Source organism: Doryrhamphus excisus, chromosome 1 (assembly GCF_030265055.1).
Source record: "Doryrhamphus excisus isolate RoL2022-K1 chromosome 1, RoL_Dexc_1.0, whole genome shotgun sequence".
Lineage (NCBI taxonomy): Eukaryota > Metazoa > Chordata > Actinopteri > Syngnathiformes > Syngnathidae > Doryrhamphus > Doryrhamphus excisus.
This window is the reverse complement of record NC_080466.1, coordinates 4,104,816-4,118,580: the sequence shown is the minus strand read 5'-3', so window position 1 is coordinate 4,118,580 and position 13,765 is coordinate 4,104,816. Positions and strand designations below refer to the sequence as shown.

General features: G+C 37.6%; 1 protein-coding gene across 1 annotated transcript; it reads right to left on the bottom strand.

Moving 5' to 3' along the window:
• Positions 1–8,773: 8,773 nt before the first annotated feature.
• Positions 8,774–12,473, bottom strand: dnajb1b (DnaJ heat shock protein family (Hsp40) member B1b). The gene is made up of 3 exons (XM_058084106.1): positions 12,073–12,473; positions 9,360–9,946; positions 8,774–9,285 (listed from the first exon to the last, which is right to left on the bottom strand). The coding sequence occupies exons 1-3, from the start codon at positions 12,281–12,283 to the stop codon at positions 9,052–9,054; spliced, it is 1,032 nt and encodes a 343-aa protein (XP_057940089.1). The 5' UTR covers positions 12,284–12,473; the 3' UTR covers positions 8,774–9,051.
• Positions 12,474–13,765: the final 1,292 nt, after the last annotated feature.

Here is a 13,765-nt window from a genome sequence, read left to right as displayed (position 1 = left end):
CCTTGCTCCACAACGAGGAAACAACCTGGACTACAGGACTGTATCTATATGTTCGGTCACATGCTTTTATGTCCATGATTTTTAACAGGTTCCTGTTTCAGGAGCAAACCTGATCTGAAACTGAAATGCTTCTTGTCCTGGTAATTGTGTGTGACTTGATCTGTGCCGAAAACTCACATATTAGTACGTATTTGGGATTATAATTCATCTTGGCAGTGAAATTAACTGACTTTTTTAGCTAGTACCGCTGTCCAAAAAATAAAAAAGACAGCAGTGACAAGCACCTTCAAGCTCACGCATGCCTGACCCCTTCAGGGAGCAGCGTTACTGTAAGCGCCTCCCACATGACTTTTTCCATCCATTCAACCATTTTCTATGCCGCTTAGTAGTGTTTGCTGGAGCCTATCCCAGCTGACTTTGGGCAAGAGGCGGGGTACACCCTGGACTGGTCGCCAGCCAATCACAGGGCACATATAGACAAACAACCATTCACACTCACATTCATACCTATGGACAATTTGGAGTCGCCAATTAACCTAGCATGTTTTTGGAATGTGGGAGGAAACCGTGACTATACAGTGAGCCTTGTAAGCCTTATATGGGCGTGCCCAGGCTACAAGCTGTACAAACTGTTAGCTGTGCAAGATGAGTGGGACCAGTCCCAGCGGAGTGGGTGGAATCAATTAAAATAGACTGTTTTGGAAATCCAAGGAAATACAGCTGGAATAGGTGCAGATTTTGGAAGATCTAGAAAGCTTTCTGTGTGGGTTATTGTGTGTATTGGCTCTACAGGAGCCCACAACTGAATACAAAGGGCCGAAAATGACCATAATAGGTCCTCTTTAATACAAACCATATAAACGATGGACAATTTGGAGTGGCCAATTAACCTAGCATGTTTTTGGAATGTGGGAGAGAAAACCCACGCATGCACGGGGAGAACATGCAAACTCCACACAGAGATGGCCGAGGGTGGAATTGAACCCTGGTCTCCTAGCTGTGAGGTCTGCACGCTAACCACTAGACCGGCGTGCCGCCCGCATTTTGAACATGATATTTCTTAATATCATAACTGAATACGCACTTATTGGTCCCATTCATTTTATGTATTTATTTTTAATAACTTGAAAACATTTTTGTTCTGATGTTTGTGTTCTGACCCACGAGGCATGTCACAAGATTTTGTTGTCTTAAAGATCTTGCAAGATTAAATAAGATAAGATTTCTCATTCAGAGAAAAAAAAACCTCTCTTGAGGGCACTAGGCTTGGGACTATTATAAATACATTGATTAATCACACAATAAATGAAATTTTGCTTGATCATTTTGCTGGCCTCAATATTTTGCTATGTGCATATGTGTGTCTGTTGTCCTCATCTCTCGCCTCCTAACAGGCAGGAAGAGTGTTCAGTCTTCATGCACCCTAACAGAGAAGTAGTCACATCCTTCTTTTGGCTTTACAGGTGTTGTTGGCACACAGCTGAGAAGCCATTTCTCTTTTTCTTGTTTATGGCGCCCTCTTCTGGCTAATACACGGTAGTGCAGCCACCTGCACAAAATATTGGACTCTGTAGAAATGAGATTTACAAATAGCAAAGAAAAGTCTGTTACTATTTTCCACTAACCTTTATTTATACACATTTGTCTTTCACAAGAGATGTTTGTCCATATGTGATGCGAGACAAATATTATCGGACAAGTGTCCTTTATTTCATCTGAGTCAAAGTTAAACAAAACCATGCTATACTTTGTCAAGATTTTGGGGATCAAGTGCCAGGAGAGGGATTCTGCACATCGGAATCGGGGCTGCCACATGATTCTGTGGTCTGGAGCCTGACTAGTGAATTTTCCACATGCTGTGGAAAAAGACAAGACATCTTTGAGCTAACACAACATGAACACAACAGGATGGTTTTGTTTTATTGGAACAGTAACACTTACATTGCCTTTGTTGGCTTCTGTTGTGTTCTGTGCTTCTGAAAGAAAGAAAAAATGCTGAACATAAACGTGTGTGTGTGTGTGTGTGTGTGTGTGTGTGTGTGTGTGTTAGTGACGTACATGCGGTGAAATTTATGACTGGTGCAGTGTTTTTTTTTTTAAATGGTATGTTGCCATATTCCACACAAAAAAGTCTTTATTTTATGTGCGTATGTTTGGTCTAGGGCGGCACGGTGTTTTAGTGGTTAGCGCGCAGACCTCACAGCTAGGAGACCAGGGTTCAATTCCACCCTCGGCCATCTCTGTGTGGAGTTTGCATGTTCTCCCCGTGCATGCGTGGGTTTTCTCCGGGTACTCCGGTTTCCTCCCATGTTCCAAAAACATGCTAGGTTAATTAGTGACTCCAAATTGTCCATAGGTATGAATGTGAGTGTGAATGGTTGTTTGTCTATATGTGTCCTGTGATTGGCTGGCGACCAGTCCAGGGTGTAACAGAAAGACAAAGAAAAACAGTATGTGGATATTCTTATCACGTACTAGTGTAACTCTTGCTAAGGGTGTACAATTTGCTGCATTTAAAATACTGGGAAATCCCAGAAAATACAATATACACTAAAAAGAATTATGTGGTGTCTTTGAAGGCAACTCACATGGCTCATAACATTATGAAAGAGACTGGTGTTTTAGGTTTTCAGACATGTGTGGCGTCTTTTAGCATTGTTTCAATTTTCAGTTTATTTGGAGCTGTTAATACATACATATACTTCATATAATGTCATTTTTGTTCATGAAATACAGGAAAAAGTGCATATTTCACACATAGTTGCAAATGAACTAATTCAATCCCAGCCAATGTCCCCTCCTGGTATCAGATATTTTTGATGATTTTGACTGATATTGTGTTCTAGGGTGGAGTACTACAGGCGCTACAGCATAAGACATTTCTCTGTGTTATATGATTCAATTAGCAAGAATAATAATGTTACACTAAGAAAGTCATGGTGCATAATAATAAATGTTTCTGTAACATTATTATATAATGTAAACTGACAAAGAGAAACTAGCTGAATGCACGAAGCCGAGATGCAGAGATATGATAATTATTACTTTTTTGCAGGCCTCGCTTGCCACCCCCAACCACAGGTCCCTGGTGTGTGTCTCACCTGCGCTGCTCCTCCAGTTTCCGTAGAACATCAGCGGGATGATTGCACAAACCAGAAGAGCCAGGCTCACAGACACAATAATGACCACCGTTGTGTCTGTCAATAGAACAGGAGGTCAGCCCGATATATTGAAAAGGGGATTTATTTATTATTATTATTATTATTATTATTATTATTATTATTATTATTATTATTATTATTATTATTATTATTATTATTATTATTATTATTATTATTATTATTATTATTATTATTATTATTATTATTATTATTATTATTATTATTATTATTATTATTATTATTATTATTATTATCATCATCATCATCATCATCATCATTATTATCATTATTGTCATTATTATTATTATTATTTTATTATTATCATCATTATCATTATTGTCATTATTGTCATTATTATTATCATTATCATTATCATTATCATTATCATTATCATTATCATTATCATTATCATTATCATTATCATTATCATTATCCAAGTGGGTCATGGTGCCATTTCCGATGGGTCACAGGTTTTTAAAAAAATAATAATAATAATAATGTAATGACCCGATGTCTGTGAATGCACCTTGCATTCTTGTCTGCGCTTATTAGAGCCCTCTACACATGAAATAACACCCCTATAGTCGCTTGTATTACACAATAGAGTAGTCATACTGTAATAACAGAAAATTAGACATAAAATGTCAATTTCAACTGACACCTAGTGACCGGTGTACAATACTATACAGCATATCACTTTTTAAAATGCGTCTTATGTTTGTATTCATTTAGCCATTTTTTGTCTTACAGCAGTTAATGCATTTTTTCACTTGTATGACACTAAATACTTTTAAGATTCTATTGCTGATGGAAAGAAAACAGACGTTCTACTGTGCTATATCAATAAAGGCCTCAAGGGATTTGTCAAGAGGAACTCATTATGAACCTGAGAGACTGGTTGCTGCACTCTGGTTGGGGTGCTCCTTGGTGGCGAGCAGTGTTGGAGCTGCAGGCAACGCTGCAGTGCTGGAGGGAAGGATGTCTTGTGCTTCTGTTTGTGTCTGATGGTTTGGAGAGGGAGGAGATCCAGGAGGAAGCGCTGACACTTTAAGACAACAAGTATGTACAGTACGGTTTAACTGTGTTTTTATTTTACACAAATAAAATAATACAGAGTAACAACATGATCCGGCAACATGGATTTAATCGATTTCTGGTTTTGCAATGATTGGATAATAAATATAATAATTTGAAAATCAACAAAAAATCATTTGGGTCAATTTATTCTTGATACAACTAAGGTTATTCAACACAGCCAGTCAAAAAATATGTCAATTCATCCATTTTATAACAATATTATATTATTATTATTAATCTCCTGTATATATTACACATGATTAAAAGTATTTTTTTCCTCTCTATTTATTCTTCAATCTCTTTATTTAGTAATTTGGTATTTTTTAAGCATTTTGTTATTGTACTTGTTTATGAGAATGACTTATTGGTATGAGACATACCATGTGATGATCCTAATATGTTGAGTATATCTAAAACAAATGAAACAATTATTTTTTTTAATTTGGGCAAATATATGAAACATTACAGTGCATTTCTTACATCAATGAAAATATAACTTTCCATTATTTACATTTGTATTCTGCTAGCTGATCACAAGCCCAAAAGGAGTAGGTTGAAGCAAAAGCTTATAAATGCCTACCCCTTTTTGCAAGATATAATCATGTTCATGCCACTGTCTTGTTTTCCCCTGTTATTATTATCATTGTAATATTATTATTGTTATTTTCATTATCATTATTATCATTATAATCATCATTAATATTACCATTTTCAATATTATAGTTAGCATTTTTGGGATTTTTTTGTTAAATTATTTAATTTTACAGACTTCATTGCTTCTTGTAGAGTGCTGTATCATTCCTGTTGTTTTTTGAAATCCGCAGTATTTGTGCTTTTATTGTCAATTTATTTACACACTTTTTAACATTTACATATCATTTTCTGGATTGCATATGTCTAATCTTGTGCATTAAAAAAACAAGAACTTGAGACTGTGTCTGGACAGGTGACCAACTCAAACATCAGTTTCTTCTTGTTAAACCCCAACTGAGGTTTTTAGACATGCTTTTTTTTTTTTTTGATTGTGGCCATGTATGACAAATTTACCACAAAACAATGAATTAGTGATCAAGAACAAGCAGCTTGCGGCTGCCATTGTGTAAATGTTTGTAGAGCCCTATTATGTATATATAATACAACATATTCCAATGTAATAAATATGTCTAAATAAAATAGGTACTTCTGGTAGGTGACTTTTTGCCGTTACCAGTTACATGTCAGTCAGAGTGGTTTTTGATGATTCAATTACAGCCCTACAGATTGTTGTCCAAAATAATTATTTTTTCATACATCTATAATTTGCAGGTTAATCTGAGAAAATGGCAATTCCTTAAAGAATTATACATATTCACAAATACCCACAGCTCACAATATGTGTACTTCAAAATGAAAAAGCAATACGAAACTTAAATAATACTCAAATCAAAACTTACCTGCAAAGCAGCAAAACATGACAACAAAAAGAACCGCCATCCTATCATCACACAAATGGTAAAACAAGTACACAGTCCAGGAGCTCCAAATTTGCTTCTCATTCATTACTCAGCACAGCACCATGAGCATGCAAGCCTTAAAGGAACGCTTACAAAGAATGCATTGTTTTGTCCACTCTTGTCCTACATATTCATTTAGTGGCGTTTAATGCAAAGAATATACAGTACAGTGGTTCCCTTGATTGTGTCTCCGCCTCCTGTAACTGTTGTTCAATCTGCTCGTGGCTTTTTTTGCAACAACATGAGGGTTTGAAGCAGAATGTGTCCCCCCCCGTGAAGCGGCTGGGAGGCATCAAATGAGTCTGCTGACTGTGTCATGGGTATCTGTGCTTATTCTCGGAAAATGTTGCTTTAGTATACACTGAGTGAAGATACTGTCGGGAGTGTTTTACTGCATGTTGACAAGGAAGAGTTTTTTTGCGGAGCTAATTCTGAACCTGATAGTAGATAGCAGTGAGTCACATTGTCTCTGTCTGGTTCCAATTTAGAAACATGGGCAAAATGGAAAACAGACTTACATTGTTTCCTTACATAAGCGCAGATCTTTTATTAGAAAGCCATTAAACCCAAGACTTAAAATTTCAATGATGTGTTGCTCATCTGGTCGGAATTGATTCGAAGTGTGTATTTGATGGGCGGCACGGTGGTTGAGTGGTTAGCGCACAGACCTCACAGCTAGAAGACCAGGGTTCAATTCCACCCTGTGTGTAGTTTGCATGCGTGGGTTTTCTCCGGGTACTCCGGTTTCCTCCCACATTCCAAAAACATGCTAGGTTCATTGGCGACTCCAAATTGTCCATAGGTATGAATGTGAGTGTGAATGGTTGTTTGTCTATATGTGCCCTGTGATTGGCTGGCAACCAGTCTAGGGTGTACCCCGCCTCTCGCCCAAAGATAGCTGGGATAGGCTCCAGCTAGTATGAAAACATGGTATTTTAGTTGATTATTGGCCATGATCTTTTACTTGTTTTTGCAATAAAGTTTTGCAATAATGTATTATTTTGCACAGCATGGCATTAGTTTGACTTTGCCAATATCGGTATTGGTTAATATTGGTAAGAAAGCCATTATCAGTAATGACTATTACTGATACTGGTAATTACTATTACTATTAATGACTACATTACACACAACCAAAGCTACCTAATATAAAATTTTCAGGAAGTATACCGTATTTTCCGAACTATAAATCACACTTTTTTTCATAGGTTGGCTGTTCCTGCGACTTATACTCCAGAGCGACTTATAAATGAAAAAACTTTTTTATGTTACATAAACACTGGGCACCTTTTCGTGTTTATTTTTTGTTAGCTGAATAACAATTGTGTTAGCATATCTTACACTTATTCAGCCTGTTCGCTATTCTTTTATTAATGTTAGAACTTGCCTTCCAAGAGGACGTAATGTCTGTTTTGGTCAAGTAGTTTATAAAATAATTTACTCGCAAAAAATGCAACATATGTATGTTTTTTTCTACCTAATTTCGGCCTTGTTCGACTTATACTCCAAAGCGACTTATAGTCCAGAAAATACGGTATTATTATGTTAAAACGAGAGCCCTAAAGATCATTCCAGCCAAGCTGGACTAAGGTAGCTGAGGTGCTGCCCCAAATTGAAAGTAATAAAACACCAGTAACTCCAGTTACACAATTATTTCATTACACGATTATTAGTAGTAGTTGTGTATCATTCAGAATATTAGGTAAAAGTAGAACATGGTTCAGGTGTGTGGAGTTTGCATGGGTTTGTAAGCTTAATTGGAGACTTTTAATTGTTCACAGGTATGAATGAGTGAGTGTGATTTAACAAAACGGGGGGGGGGGGGGGGCAGACTATATATTTTACACGCAACAGTCCACCTGGTATTATTGTATCTGTAAAAGTGTCACGCAATCTGCTATTATTATTTATTATTTTATATTTATATTTAAATATTTTATATTTAAATTTATTTAAATAAATATATTAAATTAAATATAATATTAAATATATTTAAATATTTTAAATTTTATTATTATTATTATTATTATTATTATTATTGTGTCCCTTTTTTCAGGAGCACTTTGTAAACAACAGACCACATCAAATAACAAAATTGATAAAACCATCAAAAGGTTGGCTCAAGCCATGATGCCAGTTCGTATGTTGAGTTTAAATGAAATACTTTGGAAAGAACGGACGGGCCGTATTCAAACACTTGGCGGGCCGGATGTGGCCCCCGGGCCGTAGTTTGCCCACCCCTGATCTAATATGTAGTGTTTCATTTTTTTCATTCAAATTTTAAACATACACGACAATAAATCCTTGACTTTTAGTACATCATCGTTACTCGTTGTCTGGAGCAAGTGTTTTGTTTTTGTCAGCCATTTACACCTCTGCGAAAGACATTTTTTTACCCTTCATCCAGGTCCTTCTCTCCACTCCCAGGTATGACACACTTTATGAATAGCTTTAACCCTTTGACTCTAACCCTTAAGAATTGTACTGTGTGTGTGTTCCCTGCCAATTCTAAGAATTATGGGTGTGGCTTTTTGGAATTGTGTGGTTGGATTCCTTATGAATATGGGCCTGCTGCACCACGCTGTAATGTGTTTGCTTAGTTGGGAATCTGTTCCGTCTTCTGTAAGAAGTGTTTTCTTCTGAATTGGCACAATTAAAAAAAAAAAAAACTAAAAACTACACTGTTATTATAGGTCGTATAGTCCTATATCAAAGTATGCAATGCTGGAATTCATGGAAGTCACTGAGTAGGGGTGTTCTACATTTGCAATGAAAACTTATATACATTTTACCTGCATTATCATGTACAATATGTATGATTTTTTACAGATTTGTAGTGAATTAGATGTGTCTATATAATATTAAAATTTACCACTGCAGTTTCAAAGGGTATGGAACACAAACTAGTTCAGGTAGCTGGGAGGTCAAAGATTATTAGATTATTATTAAGGTAGGTTCATTGTTGAACAAAGACAAAAATGTTTTATGTTTACAGTATAGAGGAACCTGGGTTAGAAAATGAATGAATGATAAATAAATAAATAAAGTCTTCTGAACCTTTTATTGCTGTTAATACAACATCTTACTCCAGTCCCCTTATCCATATACTGTATATGTTTTCAAAATATAATTCCATTAATAAAACTAAACAACAAACAGAACTGGTTATATTTACAAAAACAGTCTGCAATATATTACAGTACCGGTTTCAATGTGGCATATGCAGGACGTCCCTTATGTATTGTCTCCCATGTAGTGAAGACAAAGAAATAAAATACAATTGGCATATTAAGGAGGAGTTAGTTAATTTTAAGTCCATTTTACGACCGAGGGAGAACCTGAGCGATCGTGTCCCGGGCACTCTGACTGAGACGCTCAGGGAACTTGACCTCATATTCCACGATGAGGTCGCCTCTGCGGTCTGGGCGCTTGGGATAAGGCAAGCCCTCGCCGCTGATGCGCCTCTTCATGCCGGGCTGCACCACGTCTGTTGTCGTCACTGGGACCACTCTGCCTTCCAGTGTGGGCGTGTTGACTGTGGAGCCACACAACGCCTGGTGGGAAAGAGGAAACGTTGAAGTAAGTTGGTATATGATAAAATGGCATTGAAACATGCAATTGAACTTACTTCTCCGAGTGAGATCTTGGCTATGTAAATGATGTCAGAGTTGTCACGCTTGAACACAGCGTGTGGTTTGTCCTTCAACACAAAGACCACATCAGCTGGAATGTTTGTTGGGGTTTCATCCCCCTCTTTGGGAAAAGTGATTTTAGTGCCTTCTTTCCATCCCTTCTTTATCTGCACCTCCAGGATTTTATCTTCTCTTCTCAGTGATCGCCCATCAGGGTTCAACCTTTTGCGAGAGATCTTCATTCTCTTTGTGCAACCGGTGAGCACTTCCTCCAAAGTCACGCCCAGATCGTGCACCACAGGGGGGTCTTGTTGCTTCTTCACAACGCTACTGTGACCGCCAAACCCTCCCATACCAGAGCTGAAGGAGCGAGGGAAGCCACTTCCACCCATTCCGAAGCGGGCAAAAGGGTCATCAGTGTCCATTTCCTCATCCATGCCGCCATTGCGCCCACCAAAGAACTGCTCAAAAGGATTTCGTCCACCGAAAAACTCTGAAAAGATCACATGTGGGTCACCTTGGAAGGTGTAGCTAAAGTTGCCTGGACCACCGCCGCCGCCTGACGGCCCGCTGCCTTTTAGACCTGCATAAATGAAAAAGAACAAATAACGGTTAATGATCAAATTCTAAATATTCTAAATAAAACTCAGTGTTCATGTGTGGAAGGCAGGAAGGGGAATATGGCCACAACATTAGCGTGTGTTATTTTTCACAGTGTCTTTGAATGAATATTCCGAATGCCTTAGATTTGTATTTTAGTTCATTTATCCATTTTTATGCTTGAACATGCTTAATTTTTGTAAAACATTTGCTTAAATATGCATTTTAAAAAATGAATAATCACGAAACAGAATGATTTATTAATAGATTTTTCAAAATTTATTCAGATTGAGATTGATTGGATTGAGTAAGACCCTCAAACAATGCACAACGGTATGGGACTAAAATAAAATTAAAAAAAAACTATATTAAAAAGCAGGAAGTGAACAAATGTAACAGTTACTGATCGTAAAAGTACCAGATGGAGGAGTAGGATTTAATAAGCTTTGCTTCTTCCTACTCCTTTTGGACATGTGGAACTGTGAACTGATTATGTGATGCACTCAATTGTAATCTGATGCATGTTCAAATGAAATAAAACCATTATCATTACCAAAAACATGATAGAGTGAAGCCGCAAAATTCGAACTGCGATGTGAACTCTAAACCAGTGGTTCTAGATTATTTTCTGTCACGCACCCTTAGGGGACAGAAATGTTTTCACACACACCTGATTTGAAATACTGAACAGCCTGAACTTTAAATTAAAACCAGGAAAATGCAACAAAATGGAGAGCTCTGGGGAATTCAGTGTATTCAACGGACAAATTGCATGTTGAGTACAATAAATTTGTACATGTTGGCATGTCTGCAGTAACACTGAAAATACTCCCTGCCTCTCATGACCCTCCTGACAGTTTACCCCAAGCCCCGAAGTTGACTATCTGATCTGATTTGTTTATCGCCTGTGTCCTAATAGTCAACAAGACGTGTTTGGTGCCTGCAAACATTCTGATACATATTCATAATACATTCATATATTGTATAAAGTGATCATGAACCCATTATGTCAGTCTAAAACATTCCGTTAAAGATGACAACACATTGTTTACTTTATTTACACCCAACCCAATCATGGTAAAATATGAATCTTGCTGTTGCAAAAGGGCGTTATCAACAGGAATGATAATGGTCTTCTTAAATAAGCAATTATCTGGCATGTTCGTTACCATTCTTTCACTATGAGTCCACATGGGAGGCTGCTGTGTAGTGCGTCGTCGCCATGGTACCATAACATGGACCACAGTTGACACATTTCACAAGTGCTGTCATAAATTACAATCCATCCCACAAAGTTACACATTGCATACCACACATTCCTACTTTTATCAAAATAACACTACAACAGCTTAGTACTTACATGAAATGATCAAGAACCTCCTACATGCTATGATGTACTTATTAGGGGTGGGTGGCCTGCAAATTTCAGTATTGATTCGACACCAAATAAATATACAACTTTGTTAAAGATCACTAAATCATTCTGTGATTTTGCTTTCAAGGGAAAAAAATCAAGAAACGTATTTGTGAGTGATTTGTATTATATAACTATGTAACAATATCATCAAAACAATATGATTACTAAAATATTCCCCTTTATCGTTGCAAAATTAAGCCATAATAGTACAAAATAATTGAACAATACGACTTTTAAAACTAGTACTGGCCCTCATTCAAATCCTATAACAATGTAGACATACAATAATATAAACAATGGAAAAAATATACAACAAACAAACGAGTATGGATTCAACACTTGAACTACTCATGGTATAAACTGGTTCGATCCGCCCACCCCTCACTACTTATCCGTCTTGATGAACTCACAAGGCAGCTAGTAAGCTAGTAAGGAACCCGAACAGTCCGGTAACGATCGATTCCGTGACCATTGTGGATACAATGACCCGATTGAATGACAATATTCCGATGCATAGTAAGGAAGCAAGGCGTTAGGAGCCTCGCTTTCCCAGGCCCAGGAACAAACTTTGACGGTCGAGTGAGCGGAGTTGTGCCTGCCAAAGTCTACCACCAATGGAACATACTTCAGATGCTATTTAAAAAACAGCCCGTAGTTATCTGAGGTGTCATATTAAAAAAAAAAAGTCATACCTTCTTCCCCGAAGCGGTCGTAAATGTCCTTTTTCTTTGGGTCGCTCAGAACATCGTAAGCTTCAGCGATTTCCTTAAATTTATCTTCCGCTCCTGGGGACTTGTTCTTGTCAGGGTGGTATCGTAGAGCCTGCTTACGATAAGCTTTCTTTATTTCGTCTTCAGAGGCATCTTTCTTAATGCCCAAAATGTCGTAGTAGTCTTTCCCCATGCTGACCGCCCGGCAGTCAGTCCATTCACATGTACAAACTGTACGGAGGAGACGTGAGCCCTCGCTCAATCGCTTCGACTACGAAATGTACCCGAGATATTGTCAATATAAACTGCATGGAAACTTCCAGAGCTTTCCATAACAAGCCAGTACAATCCCCCAATGTGGCGACTGGCGACCGAGCTAAACCACGCCCCCTGTTGACGTCACAACGCGATGCCTTCACATACAGTCAGAAATATTCTAGTACAGTAAAGTCCCAGTCCATATTTAGTATCTAAATATCACACGAACATACCTCCCCAACTCTATTTTTAAAGTAGCACAAGCTAGTTTTTTTATTTCACAGCTAATATAAATCATTGTGGCTTGAATAAGCACTACATGTTTTTAATACACTATTCACAAAATCTAAGCTTTGGAATATCCAACTGTTTAGTGTCTGTTTACGTTTTACACTGTTAACCTGTTCTCTTACAAGAAAATGAGCAGCAAAAGTGAACATTTGTTAAAAATGAACATTTGTTCCTCATATACCATAACAATAAAAGCAACCTTTGATCTTTAACAAAAGGTGTGTGATCAATGAATCAAACACAACACTTCTTTAGAGGCTATCTATGCTGAAACATTTTCAGGTCAAAACAGCCAAGTATTTTATAATTTAAGCCTCTCATCCACACTGGGTGTCAAGTTATACAAAACTGTATGGAGACACTGAACATTTGCATTAAAACGTTTAAAAAAGGTAAACTGAGTGGTTAGCGTGCAGGCCACAGGTCTTTACTCACTTCTTGTAAAATTGCCTATTTTTCTCATTAGATTACACCCTTTTTATTCTTAATATTATGACTTCATTATTGTAAAAAATGAAGATTTTTAAATTTTTACGGCTGCTATATTTTTAAGTTTTATTGTTCAATTTGGGGCTGCACGGCAACCTAGTGGTTAGCCCGCAGGCCTCACAGCGAGGAGACCCGAGTTCAATTCCACGCTCTGCCATCTCTGCGTGGAGTTTGCATGTTCTCCCCGTGCATGCGTGGGTTTCCTCCCACATTCCAAAAAAATGCTCGGTAAATTGGCGACTCCAAATTGTCCATAGGTATGAATGTGAGTGTGAATGGTTGTTTGTCTATATGTGCCCTGTGATTGGCTGGCGACCAGTCCAGGGTGGGACAGTTGGGATAGGCTCCAGCACCCCCTCTACCTTCGTGAGGATAAGCGGTAAATGAAATTAATGAATGAATGTTAAATTTGGTATGTGCCACAAGTCACACTTTGGACACTACTGGTTTAGATAATCAAAAATCAGCATTTTTAGAACTTTTTATGGGTGCGTCCATTATTGTGGTTTTTGTGTACCTCCCCAATTGCTCAACTCTCCTATCTTGTTTTCTCTATTTACTCTATGTCCCTCTAGTCTGCTTCCCGAGCTGAAGTCAGGAGAGTTTTCCTTGCCTCTATTGTCAAGATCTTTCTCAT